Source organism: Giraffa tippelskirchi, chromosome 12, assembly GCF_054371585.1.
Source record: "Giraffa tippelskirchi isolate mGirTip1 chromosome 12, T2T-mGirTip1v1.2.pri, whole genome shotgun sequence".
In the NCBI taxonomy this organism is placed as follows: Eukaryota; Metazoa; Chordata; class Mammalia; order Artiodactyla; family Giraffidae; genus Giraffa; species Giraffa tippelskirchi.
The window spans coordinates 894,791-918,216 of NC_137286.1; the positions used below are offsets into that span (position 1 = coordinate 894,791).

At 69.9% G+C, this 23,426-nt stretch overlaps 1 protein-coding gene across 3 annotated transcripts; it reads left to right on the top strand.

Moving 5' to 3' along the window:
- Positions 1-758: 758 nt before the first annotated feature.
- JAG2 (jagged canonical Notch ligand 2) lies at positions 759-22,848 on the top strand. Of its 3 annotated transcripts, XM_081551198.1 has the most exons (26): positions 759-845; positions 1,016-1,366; positions 8,620-8,677; positions 10,170-10,421; positions 10,671-10,731; positions 13,639-13,769; positions 13,856-13,975; positions 14,098-14,211; positions 14,418-14,531; positions 14,646-14,759; positions 14,840-14,886; positions 14,976-15,146; positions 15,991-16,141; positions 16,392-16,544; positions 16,618-16,731; positions 17,021-17,134; positions 17,245-17,358; positions 17,506-17,622; positions 18,082-18,109; positions 18,411-18,496; positions 18,872-18,985; positions 19,079-19,194; positions 19,476-19,724; positions 20,231-20,362; positions 21,008-21,164; positions 21,422-22,848. In XM_081551198.1, exons 1-26 carry the CDS (start codon positions 780-782, stop codon positions 21,895-21,897), a joined length of 3,720 nt encoding a protein of 1,239 aa, XP_081407324.1. In that variant the 5' UTR covers positions 759-779; the 3' UTR covers positions 21,898-22,848. The 3 variants fall into 3 exon arrangements, with proteins under 3 accessions (XP_081407324.1, XP_081407325.1, XP_081407326.1); XM_081551199.1 differs by lacking the exon at positions 14,646-14,759; XM_081551200.1 differs by lacking the exons at positions 759-845; positions 1,016-1,366 and adding an exon at positions 3,550-3,649.
- The last annotated feature ends 578 nt before the right edge of the window (positions 22,849-23,426 follow it).

The window sequence follows — 23,426 nt, forward strand, 5'->3', positions numbered from 1 at the left end:
TAGGGACGCACCCGCCCCAAGTAGGGTAGAGCCCTGATTTGTGCAGGAGGCCGCCTCTCCCCTGGGACCGCAGGGAGCGCGGCGGCGGCGCACCGGTGGGAGGGGACCGCGGCGGTGACCTCAGGGGGCGCCCCACCCCCTGGCTCCGGAGACCCGGCGGGGCTCCGGCGAGGCGCGGCCGCGTTGCGGCGCCGGGTCCCGCTCTCCTGGCTCCGCCGAGGCGCTAGCGGAGCCCCCGCCGCCCGGCCGCCGAGCGCCCCGCGAGGCGCGCGCCGGGCCAGGGCGCTGACTGGAGGCGCCCTCCGCCGCCTTTAAATCCCGGGCGCCCCCGGCCCCCCCGCCCCACCCCGGGGCGCGGCCCCGCCCCCTCATGCATATGCAGGTGCGCGGGTGACGAATGGGCGAGCGAGCTGTCAGTCTCGGCCCGAACTTGTCGGCTGCGGGCGAGCGCAGCGCGGGCGCGCAGAGCCGAGGCCCGGAGCGCCGCTGCCGCCGCCACCGCCGCCGCCGCCGCTGCCGAGAGGGAGCCGGGTCGGGCCCGAGCGCCGCCGCTTGCGAGCCCGAGCGTCGCCGCCCCTGCGCGCCCGCCGCCCCCGCGCGCCCGCCGCCCGCGCCCGCGCCCGCGCGGCGCCGCCTCGACCCCGCCCGCCGCCGCCTCTGCCGCTGCCGCTGCCGCCGGCGCTCGGAGGGCGGGCGGCGCGCGGGCGCTGGGAGGCCGGGGCCCGGCGCGCAGGGGCGGCGGCGGCGGCGGCGGGCCGGCGGGCGGGGTCGCGGCGGCGATGCGGGCGCGGGGCCGGGGGCGCCTGCCCCGGCGGCTGCTGCTGCTGCTGGCGCTCTGCGTGCAGGTGAGCAGGGGCGCGGACAGGGCGCCCCGCGCCGCCCTCGGGGCCGGTGGCACCGCCCGCGGGCGCCGCGGTTCGGAAGCCCTCGGGGCGGCGCGGCGGGCGGGGGCGGGGCGCGCGGCGGGCGACCCCGGCCCGCGCCTCCCCGCGCTGTTCCTCCGCCTTATTTTTAGGCGGCGCGGCCCATGGGCTATTTCGAGCTGCAGCTGAGCGCGCTGCGGAACGCCAACGGGGAGCTGCTGAGCGGCGCCTGCTGCGACGGCGGTGGCCGGACGACGCGCGCGGGGGGCTGCGGCCACGACGAGTGCGACACGTACGTGCGCGTGTGCCTTAAGGAGTACCAGGCCAAGGTGACGCCCACGGGGCCTTGCAGCTACGGCCACGGCGCCACGCCCGTGCTGGGCGGCAACTCCTTCTACCTGCCGCCTGCGGGCGCCGCTGGGGACCGGGCGCGGGCGCGGGCCCGGGCCGGCGGCGACCAGGACCCCGGGCTCGTCGTCATCCCGTTCCAGTTCGCCTGGCCGGTAGGTGCTGCTCCTCCCGCGCTGCCCTTTCCGGGCGCCCGGCCCCCGGCCCTGCCCTGCCCGCCGCTCCCCGGTCCCCCGGCCTCCAGGCCCCCAGGCGCCCCACCCTTCCCCCGGCACCTGCGGCCCCGGCTCCGCGGGCGAGCCGCGCGCGCCCGGGCCCGGCGGGGCGGGGCCGGCAGGGGGCGCCTGCTCCGGGGTCTGCGCCCGGCCACGTGGGCGCGCGGGGGTCGCGGCGCGGCGGGGTGACCGCGGCCCGCGTGCGGGGCGGCCCGCGGCGTGTGCCTGCGTCGCCCTGCGCGTGTCTGTCTGGGTGCGGAGGCGCGGCCGGGCGCCTCGGGCCCGGGCAGGCCGCGCAGGCATGTGCGCCGCGCGTGCTGGGGCTGGTCCGGGGCAGGCCCCGGCGGAGCCGCCCGGGCCCGTGGCCAGCCTGCGCCCGCCCTGCCGTTTCCTGGATGCCCGGGGGTGGGAGTGGGGGTGGGAGTGGGGGTGGGGGTGGGGGGCTGCTCGGGCAGGGGCCGAGGGACCTCGTGCTCGTGTTGGTGGCAGCCTTTGCCGCTGGTCCAGACCCGGAGGGCAAGCCTCGAGGGGCCTTGGTGCTATGATTCTCTGTTTAACACCTTCCTGCCTTGCGTTTGGGGTTTTGTTTGTTGTTTCTGCAGAAGGGGCTTGAGGCCCGCCTGTCAGACAGGAGCCGTGGGCCTGGGAATGCTGGCAGGGATGCGGTCCATCTCAGTGGGCTGTCCTGGGCCCCAGTGGGTGAGAGCTGCGGCAGGCCAGGCCTCCTGCTGCGCGGTGTGACCCGAAGCCTGGCCTCTCGGGTCTTTGTGCTGCGTGCAGGGAACTGGGTGGGGGCAGGGAGGAGAAAGGCCCCTGATGAGCGGGGTCTCCGTGTGCAGGGGCGGGTCCAGGCAGCTGCGGTGTGTCTGTGTGTGGACAGTGCCCAGAGCGGGGTGCCAGGCTGTGACTGAGGGACGGTCCTTCTGACCAAGGACCTCTGGCTGGACCAGCCAGTGGGAGGCCCCAAGAACATGTCCACCTGGTGCTGTGGTTCTGAAACAGACTAGGGGTTGAGGCCAGGCCTAGACTGGCCCCCCCAGCTCTGAGCCCCGTGCTGGCACCTTCTCCGTACCCTGGGCCAGGAGGCCTCACCTGCTACTCCCTCCCCCTGCTTCCTGACCCCCGGCCACAGCCCTGCCCCCACGTACCTGGGGCCTCTGCCATCTCCCTTGACCCCCAGGCCGCAGGTGGGGAGTGTGTCCCTGGGGCGGAACAGGCGGGAGGCAGGGGCAGGCTGGGAGGCCCCGGGCGCTGGGATGAGCCCAGCCCCCTCGCCCCCGCAGCGGGCGGCAGGCAGGTCTGAGCAGGGCCGGCAGCCTGTCATCTGCGCTTGGGCCCAGGCCAGCGCGGTTCGAAATCGCTACCTGAGGATGTGTTTTCTGCTCGAGTTGGCAGCCGTGGGCGTGGGGGCAGGGAGGCCTTGGAGGAATGTGGCGGGCCGACGCGTGTCCCTCGCGCTCTCGGTCCCACTGGCCGGCCAGGCGTGGAATGGGACGGGGCAGGCCCTGTCTCCCAGGCAGGGGCCTGCAGACCGGAGGCAGGTCCTGGGCCAGGTCCCCGCCCTCCGCTTGTGCTGGGTGCACCCGGGAGGGGCAGGGGGCCCAGCCCCTGGTGGGGGTGGGGCAGTGGGGTGGCAGTGTGTTTGGGGGGCCACTCCTGTCTCCCCCTCCCCACGGGTAGCGTGGCCCATGTGGTGATGCCAGTGCCCTGGTATTTCCGCTCGGCCGGCAGCAGCCTTGTGGCTGCACCGCCTCTGCCCCCTGCAAGTCCAGCTCCATCCCGTGAGCTGGCGCGAGTTTGGAACACGGTGCGCCCACTACGCCCTGTGTTTGGTCCCCTGGGGACCAAGGAGGGGGCTGGGCCCTGCCTCAGGGGCTTCACGTGAGAGGGCGGGGCGGGGGGGCTTCTGTGCAGGACCCTGGAGCAGGCTGTGTGAGCAGGGCCTTGGAAGCGGCTGGGGGTCCAGGAGTGTGGGGAGCCGGCCTGCTCCTGGCCCTGGCTTTGGAGAGGGCGGGCCAGGAGCCAGTTTGGGCTCTGCGCTCTCCACCGCTTCCAGTGACCCTCAGCCAGTCCTGACCCCCCCCCGCCTTCTCATTCTATTCCGGTGCCCCAGGCAGGGTTGGGGGACCCTCTGCACCCGAACCTGGCCGCATGGGCTCCAGAGTCTCCGTGTCTGCCCCCTGTGCTTTCAGGTTGGACTTGGGCTCCGCTTTCTGGAGAGAGGTGTGTCCAGGGTCTTGGGTGAGGGGAAGTAAGGGCAGTCTGGGTGTGGGGCTTCCCCTCCTCTCCTGATGCCCCCCATGTGTCCTACTGGTCCTCCAGGAGGTGGACGATACCCGGTTGGCTCCAGCGGCTGGCCCGTGGCCAGCAGGGTGGAGGCCATGTTTGATCACGTGTGTGTGCGCCCTCCCTGGGTGTGCAGTGGCTACTGGGGGTTCGGAGGGGCCAGGGGGGACCTGGTTGATGGAGGCGCAGCGTGGCCCTGGGGGCCTCATGCTGACTGAGGGCCTGCTGCCCAGCTGGAGGCCATGCCTGCCCCCTTGGCTCACATTCTGGTTCCAAGACCCCAGGACCTGGCCCTCAGGTTGAAGGCCCCATCCTGGTATGTGCAGTGTGGGTTCGCGGGGTGACTGCTGGTATGGGTGGGCTGTGGCGGCTCGTGGAAGGCCAGGTTGGAGGGTGAGGAGAACCAAGGGCCGGAGCCCCTTAGGGGGTGCAGTGTGCTCAGGAGTGTGGGGGGGACTTGGGCCAGTCAAGGGCCTGCACGTCCAAGGGCGAGGCCTGGTGGGATGCGAATGCTGGCATGAGCCCCCTTCCCCAGGTGGGCTGGGCCAGGATCTACCCCTGGGGCTACTCTTAGTGAAGTGAGGGGGCGTCTTGCATGTGCTCCCTCCCCCCAAGGAGTTGAGGCTGCTGTGGGGCAAAGGCGGGCCCTGGCCCCTTCCCCACGCGGCTCCTGGGGCCCCAGACAGGCAGTGCCAGCCAGCAGGCACGCAGAGACGGGCTGGTTCTTTGTCCCTGGGCCCCAAGGGGGCGGGGCTGAGAGTGAGGTTCCACCGTGGCGAGGGGGAGGTCGCTGGAGGGTCTGGGCAGGGGCTTCTGGAGGGGTTGTGGCTTCCAGGGAGCCTCCCAGGGGTCGTGTCTGGGTGAGGAGCTTGGGCCAGCAAGGAGCTTCTTGGTGAAGACAAATGCTTGGAATCCTCAGGCCTGAGCCAGGGTCCATGGCCCCTAGCCATGTCGCACGCCCTGGTGTGACCAGGGTCCATCTGATCTTCAACTTCATGGTCCCACCCAGTGTGCGTGACAAGGTGCTGGCCGGCCATGGGCTGCTGGCCACAGTGGGCTGGTTGGGCACGCTCAGGCAAGGCCTGGCTGGTCCCTGGTGCGGAGTGTGGGCGTCCGGGTTCCCGTGGGGAAGGCCTGCGGTCCAGTTCTCCTGCTGTGCCCCCCCCCAGGCCCAGCAGCCTGGGGGGAGGTGTCCCCCCCACCCCCCCTGGTGACGATGGAGGCAGAGACCGGGCCTCCGCAAAGCTCAGGTTTCAGGAAACATATCTCCTTCGCTGAGAGCTCCTGGCGTCGGCGCCCCCCCTTCCCCCCCCCCGCTCCGTGGGGGGCCGGGCTCTGACCGGGGTCTGCGGGAGAGGAAGCAGGTGGGGCCGGTGGACCGGGGCTCTGCGGTCAGTGCCACCTCCTGGGCCGGGCTGCCTCGGGCCCCGTGCTCACCCTGTGCCGTTCGGGCTGCCGGCCTGTCGTCCTTGCCAGGGGTCGGACTGCGGATCAGGACCTGGCCTTGGGGGTGGGCCAGGAGGAGCCACGGCCCAGATGGAGTTCTGGTGCAGGCAGGTCAGGGTGGGCTTTCTGGAAGAGGGACGAAGGCCAGCAGGCTGGGGGCCTCTCAAGGTCGGGCAGGCTGGCAGCCCAGCTGCGCCTGGCTAGGGGGCCTGCTGTTCTGTAGGGTCTTGGGTGGACAGAGCCCGGCCGGCCGGCAGCCCACGAGGCTCGGCCCTGGGACAGAAGGCTGCTCTCTGCAGAGAGGAGACTGAGTCCTGGAGGCCAGCTGGGAGGAGGCAGAGGCCCGGCCCGGCGCCCCGCCCCCCTGCTCAGGTTCTCCCCGGGTGCCTCCCTGCCGCCCAGGTGCAGGAGCCCAGCTGGCGGGCGGCAGGGCCCCTGTGGGTGGGCGGGCGGGCGGGTGCACATCTCCGCGGGGGCAGGTAACCGGAGCCCTGGGTGCTGGTGAAGGTGGTAGTAACCCTACCTGGGTGGCTGGCATGGGGTTTCCTGGGAGCCAGGAGGAGCTCTCTGCTTCCCAAAGCCCAGGTGCCGGGAGATGCGCTCTGACGCCCCGTGGGCTGGGCACCCTGGGGCCAGGGCGCTCCTCGGCCTGCCTTGTGGGGGCTCCAACCCTAGGCCCTGCCCCGCCCCCTCCCACTCTCTCCCTCATGGCCCGTTTGGCCAGGATGGCCGCTGAAGCTCCAGGAGCCCCTGCCTCACTCACACCCACCTGACGGCTACCCAGTCTGCTCAGCGCTGGCACCACAGTTGGCACAGGGGCCAGCAGCCTTGCAGTCTGACCCTGAGACCTGTTCCCTGCATCACTGCTCTTCTAGCCGAAGGCCTTGCCTTGTGGTCTCCCTGCCTGGGATGCTTCTTCCCCAGTCCCCTCCCCAAAGCCTGCCTTAAGCCCCTTTACTACAGCAGCTTCACACCCATCCACTGGGAGAGGTTCCCGTCCCCAGAGGCAGGCCTATCCCTGGATGGGTGGATGGTGGATGGATGGGTGGATGGATGGGTGGCTGGCTGGCTGGCTGGCTGGCTGGCTGGTGGATGGATGGGTGGGTGCGTGGGGGGGTGGGGGGATGGTGGGTGGGTGAGGGATGGGTGGATGGATGGATGGTGGATGGATGGATGGATGGATGGATGAGTGGATGGTGAATGGATGGGTGGGTGTGTGGATGGTGGATGGATGGGTGGATGGTGGGTGGATGGTGGATGGATGGGTGGGTGGATGGATGGATGGGTGGATGGGTGGGTGGGTGGGTGGATGGGTGGATGGATGGTGAATGGATGGGTGGGTGTGTGGATGGTGGATGGATGGTTGGGTGGGTGGATGGTGGGTGGATGGATGGGCGGGTGGGTGGATGGATGGATGGATGGTGGGTGGATGGATGGGTGGGTGGGTGGATGGGTGGATGGATGGTGGATGGATGGATGGTGGATGGATGGGTGTGTGGATGGTGGATGGATGGGTGTGTGGATGGTGGGTGGATGGTGGGTGGATGGATGGGTGTGTGGATGGTGGATGGATGGATGGTGGATGGATGGTGGATGGATGGGTGGGTGGATGAGTGAAGTAAGTGCTTGCTGGGGAGGAGCTGGGTGCTCCAGCTGCACCCGGGAGTGGACTGACTGGGGAAGGCTGGCCTGAAGGGTCACCCCAGGCAGAAGGAGGGCATCATGTGTGCAAGGGCTCAGTGGCGGGGGGCCGTGCTGGGTGCCTGTGGGGAGCACGGGAGCCGTGGGCAGCCCCAGGAAGGCTCTGAGCAGTGGGGGAGACGTGGACAGAGCTCTGAGAGTCCTCGGGGCCCCTGTGGATGGGGGAGCGGAGGCCTCGGTGGCTGCTGGGGACCCTTGAAGGAGATGGGAGCCTGGGCCGGGCCTGCTGGCCTGGCGGCGGGCACTGACAGCAGAGGGGCAGGGGTTTTGGGGACCCTCGGGGGTGGGATTCAGGGCCTGGGGATGGCCCCTGGGGGTGGGGTTTAGAAGGGTGGATGATGATGTCTTCTTTTCTGCCCATCTTCTCTGGTGGGGGTGAAGTGCTGGGGTCCCCCGGGGGTGCTGGGAGGAAGCTGCTGGGGTGGGTGGGCTCTGGGCAGGGGCAGCCGCAGAGGTGAGGGGGGGCGCGTGTGCCCTGGGCCCTGAGGCCAGTCACTAGGGGGTGGGAAGCGAGCGCAGCGGGAGGCGTGGGCCGGGGTGAGGGGGGCTCCCCGAGGGGCCGTGTGTGGACATCAGGGGGCTGGGCGTGCCCGGGCAGCCCCCAGTAGGCCTGGGGGAAGGCGGGGCAGGGTGGGTGCTGGGCTCGGGCGCCGGCAGGAGGCCGCAGGGCTGGGGAGATGGGGCGCTGAGAGTGCGGAGGAGCCCCCCCACGTGGCCCCGTCAGGGAGGAAGCAGGCCAGCCGGGGCGTCCCGGGTGGGTGGCGCTCAGGCTGCGGCTGGTGGTCAGCGTGCTCACGGCTGGTCCCCTGCAGTGAGGGTGCAGAGCCACGGAGGGTCCTGGGCAGGGGAGGTGCTGCCTGTGCCTGGTGGTCTTCGTGGGGTAGGGGAGGGCAGAGGGTGGTCCTGGGCTGCTCAGTGATGCCACCCTGTCACTCATTGCATCCCTTGCCTGGGGCGCAGGACCAGACGGTGGGGGGCAGCGAGCGCCTCTGAGGCTGCCTCAGGCAGTCCCTGGGGGTAGTTTCCCCACCTGTGAAGTGGGGCCGCTTTTCCTGGACCTTCACTGCGGGCTTCCGTGGTGGCTCAGCTGGTAAAGAATCCGCCTGCAATGCAGGAGACCTGGGTTCGATCCCTGGGTTAGGAAGATCCCCTGGAGAAGAGAACGGCTACCCACTCCAGTGTTCTGGCCTGGAGAATTCCATGGACTGTCGAGTCCATGGGGTCACAAAGAGTCGGACACGACTGAGTAACTCTCCCTTTCACTGTGAGCTCGCCGTGTCCACGGGCAGCTCCAGTGCTTGGGCCACCCTGTCGCCCCGTGACCTGCTGACTGTCCATCGACCCTCCCGGTGGGCTTGGAGGACCCTGGGCTCCCACACGACCCCCTCTGGCCCCAGCCGGGGACCTCAGGCTGTGGCCACTCCGCTGTGCCCACTCCGCTGTGCCCGCCCTCTGCCCGCTACCGTGTGCGGGTCACTGTGTCTCCTCTGCACCCTGACCTCCATCCTGACCTGGTCTGGCTGGCCAGTGGGCTGCTGGGAGTCCAGGCCCCTGAGCCTTTGTGATCTGGAGGGGCAGCGTCCCTGCTCCGGGGCTCATCTTGGGGTCTGCTGAGGAGACAGCTGGTCAGAGCAGGGGTGGGGGCGGGGAGCCGCCCCGGCTCCGGGAGGAGGGGGCGGGGGGCCCGGGGTGGAGGAGGGGGCGGCGGGGCCGGGGTGGGGTGGCCGGGGGAGCCTGACCTGCCCTCCCCACATCCACAGCGCTCCTTCACCCTCGTCGTGGAGGCCTGGGACTGGGACAACGACACCACCCCGGATGGTGAGTCAGCCCCGGGGGTCTCGGGGGGCTGCCTGCAGGGCTTCCCCCTCATGGACGCGGGTGGCCAGGCTCCTGGTCCTGTGCTGCGAGGGCAGAGGGCACACACGGCAGGGAGCCGCCTCTGCCCTGAAGGTCTCTGCGCCGCCCCCTCTTGCCCTGGCCGCCAGGACGTTCTGCTGCGCTTGGGACTTGCTTGTACTGCCCTCGCCTCGCCTGTGTTCTGACGGGGGGCCCTGCGCCCCCCCGAGGGCCCACACCTGGGCCGTCCCCAGCGCTCCTGTAACCTCCTGCTGATACCCAGACCCAAGGCCGGTCTTCTGGGGCCGGGGCCGTGGCTCAGCAGGGTGGGTCCCTGCCGAGAGCTCTCTCTGGCTGTGTGGGCCCCTCTCTGCCCTGGTGAGGAGCTCAGTGGCCTCCCTGGAGGCGCTGCTGCTGTCTGGCCCGCCTCGCACAGAGTCCGCAGGGCCTGTGGTGGTGGGCAGAGGTTCCCCGTGGACAGCTAGGGAGCAGCAAGTGCCAAGGCCTCGAGGTGTGTGGGGAACCGCCCGGGGCCCGTGGACAGGGGAGGGGTAGCCTTGAGGTCAGCGGGCCGGGGTCGGCTCGTGGAGGCCGCATGGCCCCTGTGAGGACACTGGCTTCTTTTCCCAGGTGGTTACTCAGCCTGCCGCGTGGAGGGCGGGCTGCAGGGTCAGGGTGGAGACGGGTGAGGAGCTTTCTCTGGCAGTCGGGGCGCTGGGACCAGGGGCGGCCTGTGGGGTGGGCGGGGTTCTGGTCACCCTGAAGGTCGAGGCCTGCTGATGCTGGAGGGGCTGAGCGGGCATCTGCGGGGTGGAGGGGCCGTTGTGGGGATGGGCCGGAGTGCGGTCTGGACGCGCTGCGTCTGGGCAGCGAAATGTCGGCAGCTGGATGCTGGGTTAGACCGAGCCAGGTCCCGGCGGTGGAGATGCTGTGGAAATGCAGAGGGGCGGGCGGGGAGTGGGGGTCAGTGGAGCCGGGTGGGTGCAGGCCCGGGCTGCCTGGGGCAGCAGAGGAGAGCGAGGCCCTTGGGAGGGCCTGGCTGTTCCTGCGGCTGTGGGGTGAGGGTCCTCAGCCTTTTATTGCACCATCTCATGAGCCAGTGCACGTGTGTAGGGAGACCCCTGTGACCGTGGTCGCCAGCCCCGGCCACGCGGCAGCTTGGCTTGAAGGGAGGCCCAGCCCTCGGGTTGCCGGGTCCATGGTCTCGGGTCCAGGGAGGCTTGTCTGGAGACAGGGCAGCAGTGAGTAGGGCAGCAGTGAGTGCTGTGCTTGCTGCCGGGAGGGCCCTCGGGGAGAGGGGTTGGAGCAGGGGCGGGGCGGCCGTGACTGTGGAGCCCGGGGCGGGGCGAGGCTGCGAGGAGCAGGACGTGGGAGGCCCCCCAGGCCTGTGCTTCCTGTGGAGCCGGCTGGCCCCTAGGGCCGTGTGCCTCCCCGGGCAGTGGCCATGCCGGCTGACTGCCGCTCCCCCTCCAAGAGGAGCTGCTGATCGACCGAGTGTCGCACGCGGGTATGATCAACCCTGAGGACCGCTGGAAGAGCCTGCACTTCAGCGGCCACGTGGCGCATCTGGAGCTGAAGATCCGCGTGCGCTGCGACGAGAACTACTACAGCGCTACCTGCAACAAGTTCTGCCGGCCGCGCAATGACTTCTTCGGCCACTACACCTGCGACCAGTATGGCAACAAGGCCTGCATGGACGGCTGGATGGGCAAGGAGTGCAAGGAGGGTGAGCGGGGCAGGGCGCGCGGGGCCCCGGGAGCCCCGGGGGGGGGCGGGCATCGGGGAGGACATGGGGGGCTGCGCGGAGGGTGGGGGGCCACGCGGGGGCCACGGGAGGGCCAGGTGGGGGCCACGGGAGGGTGGTGGGGCCGTGTGTGGGTGTCGTGGAGGACCTGTGGGGCCGCCCCCAGCGCCTGTGTCACGGCCGTGGGTGGTGTGTGGCTGCTGCAGGGGTGTCTGCTCCCTCCCTTTGCAGCCGTGTGTAAACAAGGATGCAACCTGCTCCACGGGGGGTGCTCCGTGCCTGGGGAGTGCAGGTGAGTGCCTGGCGCCAGCTCCTCTTTGCCTCCCGAAGGCGCATACTCACTCCCGCTCAGGGTTGGCTGCACGTGGCCGAGTGAGTGGGACAGGTCCTGCTCCTGTGCAGCTCACCATTGGTGCAGGCCACATGTGCCCTGTGGCGCAGGCCAGCATCGGGGGGCAGGGTCTCTTCAAGTACCGAACCTCGGGTGGGCTGGTCTGGGCTGAGAGCTGCCCTAGGGCAGGAGTGTGTGGCCCAGGGGTGCAGGGCAGGAGAGGCCTGGGAGCCTGGAGGGGAGCCTCGGAAAGAGAAGAGGGCTGCTGCGAGTTTTGGAGCTGAGCAAAGTGGGGAGGAAAGACCGGAGCAGCTGTCCTGTGGGGGAGGCAAAAGCTGCTGTCTGGTGGGGGTGGGGCCGCCCCCGCTGGCCTCCTGGGGTAGGAGAGTGGGGCTCGAGCACCGTGAGCCTTTGGTACCCTGAGCCACTGACACGGTGGCCCCAGGCGCAGCAGGCAGGTGAGAGCAGATGGTGATGTGAAGTGCTGCCCACCCTGCCTGGGTTTGTGGAGGGAGGCCTGGCCTGAGACGCATGTGGGCCCTGTGCCTGCAGGCAGGGTGGGCGGCGGGGAGGGGAGCTGGTTGGGGCTCCTGCTGCTGCAGGTGGACAGCGAGGAGCTGGCAGGGGCAGGGGGTCCCAGACAGGTTGGCGGGGGTTCAGAGGGAACCAGAGACCCAGGGGTCCAGGCAGCGGACCTTGGTTGAGGGGGCAGTGGAATCGCCGCTGGCTGGGGCAGGGTCAGGGGATGGGAGGGGAGGAGGAGGGACCAGAAGGGGTGGGGGGAGGCTGGGGGGGCTGTCTACAGGGCAGGAGCCAGGTGGGCTCAGGGTGCTCGCTGATGGCCTGGGAGCTGGGCCTGGGGACCAGGCGGACGCCCTCAGGGGTGAAGCCCTTCTGGGGGGCTGCCAGTTGACAGAGGAGCAGGGGGTGAGTGAAGCCTCCTCCCCACTTTGGGTCTGACTGTCAGGATCCTCTCTGGGGGGTGGGGTGCGTTTTCCGATAAGGACGCTGGACAGGGAGGTTCAGTAACTGCCCCGCTGACTCTGGCTGGGAGGGCAGTGTTTGGGAGCCAGGATGGGGCACCCTCTGCCCGTCCTGCGGTGGCTGTGGCCTGGGAGGAGGCAAGTGGAGCGAACCCACCAGTCCCGGGCAGGGAAGCGGGCAGGTTGCCTGGGGACCCAGCGTGGGAGGGGTGGTATGTCTAGGGCTTCACCCGCCCGGCCACCCCGTCTGCCAGGTTTGAGCTGAGTTGAGTGGCGGTCTCAGAGCAGCGAACCTGAGAGGTGCCCGGGGGCCTGGCCCATGGCGGGCTCCTGTCTTGAGGGGCAGGTGCCCCAGGAGCACCCTCTGTATGGGAGACAGGGTGCAGGGCTGCTCTCTGCCTGGGGCAGGCCTCTCCCACAACCCTGCCCTCTGACCTGGGCGTGAGCCCTGGAGTCCAGCAGACAGGTTCCTGCCCGGTTGTGAGCGTGGCAGGGCTGGGGCCCAGCCTGGCCCTGGGCACCGAGGTCTTGGGGCTGAGCTGTCGGCCCCAGGCGGCCAGTGACCGGGGAGAGGGGGGCAGGGGGAGGCTGGCGCTCCACTGCCCGCGTGGGCCCTGCAGGAAGGCGGTGGGGGGCTCAGGGCTCCCGGGAGGGCCCTAGGTGAGCCCTGCTCGCCTCCCTTCGGCCTGTGGGTGAGGCCCAGCTGCTGCCCGTGGCTCCGGGCTCAGGTTTCAGGACAACCCCCACCGGATGCCTCGGAGATGGCCGTGCCTTCCTGCCGCCTCCTCCCCGAGCTGCTGGAGCCACAGGCCAGGAAAGCCGGGGCCACGGGGCCCTGCAGAAGTGGCCCCACCCAGGGCTGAGAGCACGCCCGGGGGGGACCCCTCTCACCTAGAGGGAGGCCCGGGTGGGGGTGTGGGGCCCGGGCCCGTGCGTGGGTCCGGCCGACCGAGCCCCTCTCGCCAGCCTCGGCTCCCTGTCCTGCACTGCCGCAGCTGGCCGGCATCCCTTCTGGGTGCCGGGGGCTCGGGGGCAGCCCAGGAAGGGCCGTGGCTCTTCCCTTTTACAAAAATAAATCCACGTGACGGGTGATGGTGTGGACGTCACCCCATCCCACGGGACCCTTGAATGCTGGGGGGGTCCCGTCTGGGTGGGCCCCGGGGCGTTTAGCACAGGGCACTGGTCTCTCCCTGGGGCTCTGGGCCCTCGGAGGGGCGGTGCTGATGTCCTGGGCGTCCGTCTGTGCCTTCTCCTGAAGGACTTCCTAGAGAGAACACTGGCCCACAGCGTGGGCAGGGCTGGCTCCCGAGGTCACGGCCTTAAAGCCCAGAGGTCTCTCAAGGCCGGGGAGCGGGTGATTCCTCCTGGGTAAGGAAGTGCCCTGGATCTGGCCTCTCACAGGGCTGGACTGGGATAGCCCACAGGCCTCGATGTCCCTGTGTGTGACACGCCCCTGCTGGGGCCTCGTGGAGAGAGAGTGACCATCCCTGAGTCACAGGTGAGGTTGCGGGCTGTGCCCAAGGTTCCTGGTGGCAGGAGGCCTGTGCCCGCTGGCCTGCCGGCCCTGGCAGCACCTGGCCCTCTCATTCCTGGGGTCCCAGCAGAGCCTTCCTTGCCTGGCGCCTTCTCTGGGGGCCCTGCTCCGGCTGTGTCCCAAAATAGCTCCAGGAGGAGTGACTTGACAGCTGCGGCCGAGCGTGCGCGGCCAGCGGCCGGGAGTGCCCGTGATGTGCGGGCGGGGCCCGCTCCAGTTCAAAGGCTGCAGCCGCTGGCCCCAGGGAGTCCACGTGATGCTGCGCCGTGTCCCCGAGCCACCCTGGAGGTGGCCCCCGCTTCCAGGGTCTGCGGTCACATGCGGGGCCTTGCGGCCCTCTGCCTTCCCCAGGTGCAGCTACGGCTGGCAGGGGAGGTTCTGTGACGAGTGCGTCCCGTACCCGGGCTGCGTGCACGGCAGCTGCGTGGAGCCATGGCAGTGCACCTGTGAGACCAACTGGGGCGGCCTGCTGTGCAACAAAGGTGCGCCCGGGCGGGCCGGTGGCTGGCTGTGGGCAGGTGGGTGTGAGGGCTGAGGCCTGGCCCCTGAGCACCCCATCTGCCCCCAGACCTGAACTACTGCGGCAGCCACCACCCCTGCACCAACGGGGGCACTTGCATCAACGCGGAGCCCGACCAGTACCGCTGCGCCTGCCCTGACGGCTACTCGGGCAAGAACTGTGAGCGGGGTACGTCGGGGTGGCCACAGCTGGGCCCACTCCTCTGGCCTGAGTGCGGCGGGGGCTGGGGGGCGCCCTTGTGAAAGGTGGGGGCCTGGTCGCCACACCCACCCCTGTGGTTCCCCACGCAGCCGAGCACGCCTGCGCCTCTAACCCGTGTGCCAACGGGGGCTCCTGCCACGAGGTGCCCTCGGGCTTCGAGTGCCACTGCCCATCAGGCTGGAGCGGGCCCACCTGTGCGCTGGGTGAGAGCCTGCTCCGGGGCATCTGGGGGCCCCAGCCTGCATCCTGGGGCTCAGGGGGGTGGCCCGTCCCCATGGGGCTGGGGGTGGGGAGGGAGGGGAGGAGGAGGAGGGAGGGGAAGACCCGGGCACACGCTCTCCTTCCTGAGGGCCGGCCACTCCCTTCTCCCCCATGATCACCCCCGCTCCTCCCTCCGGACTCTCCACAGACATCGACGAGTGTGCCTCCAGCCCGTGTGCGGCGGGGGGCACGTGCGTGGACCAGGTGGACGGCTTTGAGTGCGTGTGTCCAGAGCAGTGGGTGGGGGCCACCTGCCAGCTGGGTAAGGGGTCCCGCGGGCTGGGGCGTGTGTGCATGGCTGTGCGCTGCGCTTGAGGCGGCTGCTGTGTGCGCTGCCGGGGCTGCGGGCCCATCGCCCCCCTTGTCTCATTCACAGACGCCAATGAGTGTGAAGGGAAGCCGTGCCTTAATGCTTTTTCTTGCAAAAACCTGATTGGTGGCTATTACTGTGATTGCCTCCCGGGCTGGAAGGGCGCCAACTGCCACATCAGTCAGTATTGGTGGGCGGGCCGCAGGGGGCAGGGCTGGGGGGCAAGGGGGGCCCGCTGTGACCCCCGCCTCTGCCCGCAGACATCAATGACTGTCGGGGCCAGTGTCAGCACGGCGGCACCTGCAAGGTGAGGGCCTGCACACTCGAGGGGGTGGGCGCTGGGCTGCAGGTGCCTGAGGGCGGCTGCGGGAGACTCATCCCCCGCCTGCCCCCCAGGACCTGGTGAACGGCTACCAGTGCGTGTGCCCGCGGGGCTTCGGGGGCCGGCACTGTGAGCGCCAGCTGGACGAGTGTGCCAGCGGCCCCTGCCACAGGGGCCTCTGTGAGGACCTGGTCGACGGTTTCCGCTGCCACTGCCCCCAGGGCTTCTCAGGGCCGCTCTGCGAGGTGAGGCCCACGCGTGCTACCTGCCCCTCGGTCCCAGCGGCTGCCACGGGTAGCCCATCGAGTGTCCAGGAGGGGCCACGGTGGCGGTTGGCCCTGCAGCGTGTCCCAGGCTCAATACTAGACCGAGACCCTGGCCCTAGAGTCCTGGCTGCCTGGCTGGGCAGGGCCAGGGGAAAGGCGCAGGGTCCCGGCTTGTCAGGACCAGCCCCTTCTGGTGGGGTGGCCGGGAGGCCTGGCAGGACCGCTGGCTACCCTCTGCCTTGGCTAATTCTCACTGCAAATGCAGGGCAGGTGGCCTTGATGGGGCGGAGTCGGCGGGCCCCTGAAAGAGGGTCCTTGGGGTGGGGTGGGCTGGGGGTGTCACGCGCAGTCCGACGAGGAGAGGCTCACGCTTCTACCCCCCTAACCTGCTCTCTTAACCCGAGAGAGGAGTGGGTTGCGGAGTGGGAGCGCCAGGTTCTGTCTTGTGCCCTGGAGCCTGGGGTGGTTCTTCAGAAGGACCCACAGCTGGGGCTCAAGGCAGCCCTGGAGGCTGGGGGTGTGGCTGGGAGCCGGCCTTCCTGCCAGTGGGAGGGGCGAAGGCCGGATGCTCCCGAGGAGGCCGCGGAAGAGGGCTGCCCCGGGGCGGGCCAGGGGGCTGGGGGCGGGGCCTAGCCCGCCCAGGTGTTTACGTCCAGCCAGGGGTCGGGACGCGCTGAGCTGGGCCGTCCTCCAGGCTCCGGCTGCAGAGGCCTGGCTGTCCGGTCTCTGTGGGGCCTGGATCTCCGGGACCGCTCGTACGGACATGAGCCCTGGCTCATGGTCTGGTGCCAGCAGCACCCTCATGGCTACCCCCACCCCACAGGTGGACATCGACTTCTGCGAGCCAAGCCCCTGCCAGAACGGGGCCCGGTGCTACAACCTGGAGGGGGACTACTACTGTGCCTGCCCAGACGACATGGGTGGCAAGAATTGCTCCGAGCCCCGGGCTCCCTGTCCTGGCGGGGCCTGCAGGGGTGGGTGCGGTGGGCGGGGCCTGCAGGAGTAGGTGCGGTGGGCGGGGCCTCCTGGGTGGTGGGTTGTGGGCGGGGCCTCCTGGGTGGTGGGTTGTGGGCGGGGCCTGCAGGGGTCAGCGCAGCAGGGGCGGGGCCTAAAGGGATGAGTGCAGTGTGGGCTGGGCCCGAAGGAGTGGGGGTGCCGCCAGAGGTGGGGCGGAGGCGGCCGTGTCCTACAGGTAGGGCTGACCCCCTTTTGTCTCTGTGGCAGCGGTCGATGGCTGCGGGCTCGAGGCGGGGACCAGGGTGGCCGGTGTGGGCCCCTCTGGGGTGTGCGGCCCTCACGGACACTGCATCAGCCAGCCCGGGGGCAACTTCTCCTGTGTCTGCGACAGCGGCTTCACGGGCGCCTACTGCCACGAGAGTGAGTGGCCGTGGACCGAGCCTGGGAGGGGACCGGGCCGCCTCGGGCCCCAGCTCATGCCCGTCTCCCGCAGACATCGACGACTGCCTGGGCCAGCCGTGCCGCAACGGGGGCACCTGTATCGATGAGGTGGACGCCTTCCGCTGCTTCTGCCCCAGCGGCTGGGAGGGCGAGCTCTGTGACACCAGTGAGTGGGCCGCGCTGCCCCGCCCTCGGCCGCGGGGCCTGTGTCTCCCGGGGCTCAGTGCCCCGCACCCCTCCTGGCACGCTTGCCACACCCCGCCCCGCGCCGCGCTCCACGTGTTGAGCCGTGGACTGGGGCGCGGCACGGGTATGGGAGGGCACGGGTACACTCGCTCTCTCCCCGCCTACTCCCCGCCCTTCTGTCTCTCTCTGGCCCACCTCGGTGCCTCCTCCCCTGGGCAGCCCTTCCTGAGCGCCGGGGACCCCCCGCTGACCGGCGTCCTCGCCCCCAGATCCCAACGACTGCCTCCCCGATCCCTGCCACAGCCGCGGCCGCTGCTTCGACCTGGTCAACGACTTCTACTGCGTGTGCGATGACGGCTGGAAGGGCAAAACCTGCCACTCGCGTGAGTGCCCACCGTGCCCTGCCACCCTGGGGGCTGCACTGGGGACTACATTGCCAGCCGGGGTGCCGCCCGCTGCTCTGGGCAACCCCTGAGTGGCTGTGTGCCCACAGGTGAGTTCCAGTGTGACGCCTACACCTGCAGCAACGGCGGTACATGCTATGACAGCGGGGACACCTTCCGCTGTGCCTGCCCACCTGGCTGGAAGGGCAGCACCTGCGCTGTTGGTGAGGAGGCCCCCGGGGGTGCCTGTGGGGACCCTAGGTCTGCCCTCGCTGTCTGAGCCGAGGTGTGGGGTGGGGACCCCGGGTTTTCCTGGCTCAGGTGAGAGCTCTTCCGTCTCTTCTTGCTCCCCTTCTCTGATCCCTTTGCAGCCAAGAACAGCAGCTGCCTACCCAACCCCTGCGTGAACGGGGGCACCTGCGTGGGCAGCGGGGACTCCTTCTCCTGCATCTGCCGGGACGGCTGGGAGGGCCGCACGTGCACCCACAGTGAGCTGGGGGAGGGGCACCGGCGCGGGCGTGGGCGGGGTGGGCGGCGCGGGCCTACCCTGTCCTCTGGTCCTGCCCCCCACCCTGGCTCTGCCCCATCAACCCACCCCTTGCACTGGGCCGTGGAAGCCCGGTTGAACCCCTCTGACTCCTCCGAGCTTCCTCCCGCCGGTGCTGGTCCTTGTCCGTCTCCCGCCAGCCAGTGTCCTGCTCACACACCCACTCTCCGCGCACAGTGTCCTGCTCGCACCCCCACTCTTCGCGCACAGGCCTCCAGGATGGGCGGTCCTCCCAGAGCCGCGCTGGCCCCACAGCCTCCAGCCTGGTTGCGGCGGGCTGGTATAGACCACGTGGTGTCTGCCTGCTCTCCCTGCACACTTGGGGCGCCCCCGACTGGGCATGGACGGGTGCCCAGGTGGGTAATGCCAGGCTCACCGTTCTCTCTCTTCTCTAATGCAGATACCAACGACTGCAACCCTCTGCCCTGGTGAGTGGTGGTGGTGGGCCGGCCTTTCCCGGGCCCCTGACCCCACTGGCGGGCCTGCCCCGGGCCCCTGACCCCCACTGGCGGGCCTGCCCCGGGCCCCTGACCCCCACTGGCGGGCCTGCCCCGGGCCCCGGTTCCCCGCTGGTGGGCCTGCCCCAGGCCCCTGACCCCTGCTGGCGGGCCGGCCCCAGGCCCCTGAGCCCCGCTGGTGGGCCTGCTCCAGGCCCCTGACCCCCGCTGGCGGGCCGACTGAGGAGCTGGCCTGCCCCGGGCCCTCTGACCCTCGCCCTCTCCCCTGCAGCTACAACGGCGGTGTCTGCGTGGACGGCGTCAACTGGTTCCGCTGCGAGTGTGCACCTGGCTTTGCGGGTCCCGACTGCCGCATCAGTGAGGGGCTGGGGGCCCCACCCCATGTGGGCGGCGCTGCGGGGTCCCCGCTCTGGGAGCTGTTGGGGTTGTTGACGTCCCCAGGCCTCGAAGCTCAGTGTGGTCACAGCCGCCTCCCGTCTCAGTCTGAGTCTCCGTTCTCCTGTCTGCTTCCCACCAGCAGTGGCTGGGGGACACCCCGCCAGGGGCAGACCCAGTCTGGGTTGGCCGTTGACTCCCAGAGGCAGACAGTGACAGTGACAGCAGCCTCAGGCCCAGCTCAGAGGCCCCACAGGGCCCCCTGAGACCCAGGCTGCCCGGGGCTGCGCTTCCCCCTGGGGCCCTGCTGCCCGGGCAGCCGCCTCGCTGACCCTGCGCCTGGTTCTTCTCCTGCAGACATTGACGAGTGCCAGTCCTCGCCCTGCGCCTACGGGGCCACGTGTGTAGACGAAATCAACGGCTACCGCTGCAGCTGCCCGCCCGGCCGATCCGGCCTGCGGTGCCAGGAGGGTAGGTGGGGGACGCCACAGGCAAGGCCACACCTGGGCTGGGGGTGTCCAGGGAAGCCTGGCCTCCATGGTGCCCCACCTCTCCCGCCTGCAGTGATCGTGTTCGGGAGGTCCTGCTGGTCGCAGGGCGTGCCCTTCCCTCACGGGAGCTCCTGGGTGGAAGACTGCAACAGCTGCCGCTGCCTGGATGGCCGCCGGGACTGCAGCAAGGTGTGGGGTCTGTCTGCCCTCCCCGCCCGCCCCCACCGCCCTGCCGGGTCTGACGCCTCCACGCCCTGGGCCTGGGGTCCCCGTCATTCACCCACGACCCTGTTGCTCACCCCGGGAGGTTGCGGGGGGAAGGGGGACAGGCGAGCCTAGCCCCAGAAGATGTGAGCCGCCCTGCTCCGCTAGGGGTCCTTCATCGTGGGGGCCTGGGGGGTAGGGGGTGCCCTACCTGAGACTCGTGTCCAACGGTGTGTTTCTCCCCGCGTGGTGCCGCGTGCCCCCAGGTGTGGTGCGGCCAGAAGCCCTGCCTGCTGGCTGGCCGGCCAGACACTCTGAGCGCCCAGTGCCCGCCAGGGCAGCGGTGCCTGGAGAAGGCTCCGGGCCAGTGCCTGCAGCCGCCCTGCGCGGCCTGGGGAGTGTGTGCTGCGGAGGAGCCCGTGCTGCCCAGCACCCCTTGCCAGCCACGCTCCAGCCACCTGGACAACAACTGTGCCCGGCTCACCCTGCGTTTCAACCGCGACCAGGTGCCCCAGGTGAGCGGCCCACCCACTGGATGCCGCCGGGGGAGTAGGGCCCTGACCGCTGGCCTTCTTCCTGTGGCCACTCAGACGGCTCGAGACTGCTGCTGGCCGCCCTGTCCCATGGGGTCAGGAAGGCTGGGAGCCTGTCTGCGTGTGGTCAGATGGGATGGAGCGCTGGGCTCGGGGGTGGCCGGGAGGGTCTGGGCTGGGCCGAGATGCCGGCTCGTGCTGTTGTTCCCGGGGCCTGGGCTGTAGGCAGCCTTCCTGGGAGGCCGGGGCCAGCCCACGGCTCCGTGGGCATTCTCACTCCAGCCTTGCCCTTGCCCGTAAGGCCTTCTGGTCTCAGTACCAGTCCTGCCCACGGAGGCCGTCTGTGTTCTGGGTGGAGCTGAGGACCGCCGTGGGAAGCCAGGGCCCTGCTCCCCCAGACAGGCTGTGGGGGTGCCCCGCCGCACGCTGAGGGGTGGGTGCCCTCGGGGCCCCAGTCACTGCCCCAGCTCACCGCGCCCATCCGCCAGGGCACCACCGTGGGTGCCGTTTGCTCCGGGATCCGCGCTCTGCCGGCTGCGAGGGCCGTGGCCCGGGACCGCCTGCTTGTGCTGCTCTGTGACCGGCCGCCCTCGGAGGCCAGCGCCGTGGAGGTGGCCATGGTGAGTGTGGCAGGTGGGCGGCCACCTTTGTTCCATGCCCCCCTCCGCCCAGGGTCCCGCTGTGAATGTGCCCCTAGATGGGGTGGAAGTCGGCTCTCGGGGATCGGGCGAAGCTGTAGCTCCAGATGTGCGGGAGGGAAGGTGGACGGGCAGGGTGTTTTCTCTGGGTGCCGGTGTTGGAGTGGCAGGGGCTGCCTGGTGGAGGTGAGTTGGTCCAGCATCAGGGCAGCGGAGGGTTTGCGGCACCCTCAGGACTCCGGGCATGGCCGGCTGGGGCTGGGACCCACCTGAAGGGCCAAGGTGCAAGGGGGTCTGTGGGAGTGCAGACCAGGCCATGGCCACCTCCCCATGGCTTGCCCAGTGCAGGGCACCCCCAGCCTCTTCCAGAGTCCTTCTCCAGGCCCCCCAGGGCCCTGGCCCCCCAGCCCCTGACGCTGCTCTGGGATGGCCGCGCTGTGGGTTGGCGGCACCTCCGCCCCTCCTCATCACTGCCCAGGACCGCTGGCCGGGGCGGGAGTCTCACAATCCCCGGGGTGCATGCGGGGCCAAGCCCACTGTCCAGCTGCTGCTGCGATGGGGGTCACAGGCCCCCCACTGCCCACCTGAGTGCACAGGCGGCCCCTCAGCACTGTTCCTTCGCCGCAGTCCTTCAGCCCGGCCCGCGACCTGCCAGACAGCAGCCTGATCCAGAGCGCGGCGCACGCCATCGTGGCCGCCATCACGCAGCGGGGGAACAGCTCGCTGCTGCTGGCCGTCACCGAGGTCAAGGTGGAGACGGTCGTCGTGGGCAGGTCCTCCACTGGTGAGCAGGAGGGGCGCGCTGCTGGGGCCCAGGGCCAGCGGGTGGGGCTCTTTCAGGCTTGGAGGGGCGGGGCTGAGCCATCTGCCCGCCCTGCCCTGCGGCCGTCAGGCCCAGGGGACGCTACCGCTCCTCTGCACCTGCCAGCGAAGGTTTCCCAGCCCACCCTGCCCGCCTCCCGGCCCCAATCCTGGGGTCCTGCCCGTCCCCATGAGCCGAAGGACCAAGTGTCCAGCCCCCTGACGGTGCCCCCACCCCAGGTCTGCTGGTGACGGTGCTGTGCAGCGTGTTCAGCGTGCTGTGTCTGGCGTGCATGGTCGTCTGCGTGTGGTGGACCCGCAAGCGCAAGAAAGAGAGGGAGAGGAGCCGGCTGCCACGGGAGGAGGGCGCCAACAACCAGTGGGCCCCGCTCAACCCCATCCGCAACCCCATCGAGCGGCCGGGTGGCCCCGGTGGCCCCAAGGACGTGCTGTTCCCCTGCAAGAACTTCACGCCGCCCCCGCGCAGAGTGGGTGAGGCACTGCCCGGGCCGGCGGGCGGCGGGGAGGATGAGGAGGACGAGGAGCCAGGCCGTGGCGAGGACGAGTCCCCGGAGGCTGAGAAGTTCCTCTCGCACAAGTTCACCAAAGACCCCGGCCACTCGCCCGGGCGGCCGGCCCGCTGGGCCTCGGGCCCCAAGGTGGACAACCGCGCCGTCGGGGGCCTCAGCGCTGCCCGCCACGCCGGCCGGGAGTAGGACAGCGGCCGCCCGCCAGGCCGGGGCTCAGGACCCCTCGCTGGGCGCCAGGCCGCCCGCCGGACCACAGGAGGCCGAGGCCGTGTGCATAGTTTCTTTATTTTGTGTAAAAAAAAAACCCACGAAAAGCAAAAAACAAATGTTTATTTTCTATGTTTCTTTAGCCTTGTATAAATTATTCGATAACTGTCAGGCGGAAAACAACGGAGTATTCTTGGAGAGTTGCTATTTTTGTAACGTTCCCGTGTGCCACACGCGTGTGTGGCAGGAGACAGTGAGGGGGTACGTCCTCCCCAGGTCCTTGGACGTTTGTCCCAGAGGTGGTGCGCTGTTTACAGAATCTTCCTTTATTCCTCATTTGGGTTCTCTGTGGCTCCAGGCCAAAGAGCCGGTGGGACCCACGGCTGTCGGCGTGGCCCGCGGCTGGTGCTGGGACCACCCGAGGTGGACAGTGCGGCCCGGGGCTGTCGTTGGGACTCATGGCGTCCGGCGTGGCCCGCGGCTGGTGCTGGGACCACCCGAGGTGGACAGTGCGGCCCGCGGCTGTCGTTGGGGCCCATGGCGTCCGGCGTGGCCCGCAGCTGGTGGTGGCGCCTGCAGCGGCGGTGGGGCCCAAGGTCGCCAGTGGGGCCCGTGGCGGTCGGCGTGGCCTGAGGCTGCGGGCAGACCCGGCCGCTTGCCGGCCCGCAGCTCCCGCTCCAGAGATCTCTCAACTGTGCTTTCAGAAGTGCCCTTCCTGACTGCTCCGTCCCCCGGGCGGGGGCAGCACCCAGCACCGATGCTTGCGACAAGTGCCTTCCACAGACTCTCCCTCGCGACTGGCAACGTTTGCCGCGGGCACCTGGCTGCTGCCCACCCGCCGGCCCTGGCCGCCCTCCTCGTGAAAGTGCATTTCTGTACATATGTACATATTAAATGAATCACTCTGTATATTTGATTTAATAACTTAAACGTTTTGGCCTCCCTTGTTCTTCAGGTGCTGGTCCTTTGTTATGCAGAGTGGGACGGGGGGCGGGGGGCAGGGGGCGGGCCGCACGGGGGACCCCTACCCCAGAGCCCCTGGGGCCCCCCACGTCTGTGAACACGTAGGTGTCCGTGCGGTTGGCAGACGCCTTCTTGGAAATGGGGTGACGGAGGCACTTTGCCTCCTGTCTGAGCTGAAGACACGTGGAAAGAGCTTTGTCAGCGGTGGCAAGTCGCTTAGCAATGAAGACGGATTTCAAGGAATCAGGTCAAAGCTTGACAGCCCGAGGGCTAGGCCGTGCGTGGCTCCCGGCTCCGAAGGCTGGGCAAATGGGGACTCATCCCAGCGGCCTCGGGGCCGTGGGCCGGGGCTGGCTCCGTGCCCGTCGGTGGGGTTGCTCACTGTGTCACAGTTTACGCCAGCTCATGCTCGCCCAGCACTTGCCGCCACCAGAAAGATCGCCAGCTTCCAGGCTCCTTTTCACGGTGTTTATGTAGCTCGGACTCCAGGGGCCTGGGAGAAACCGCGCCGACGCCTTCTGTCCTGGAGCCTTCCACTTGCAAGT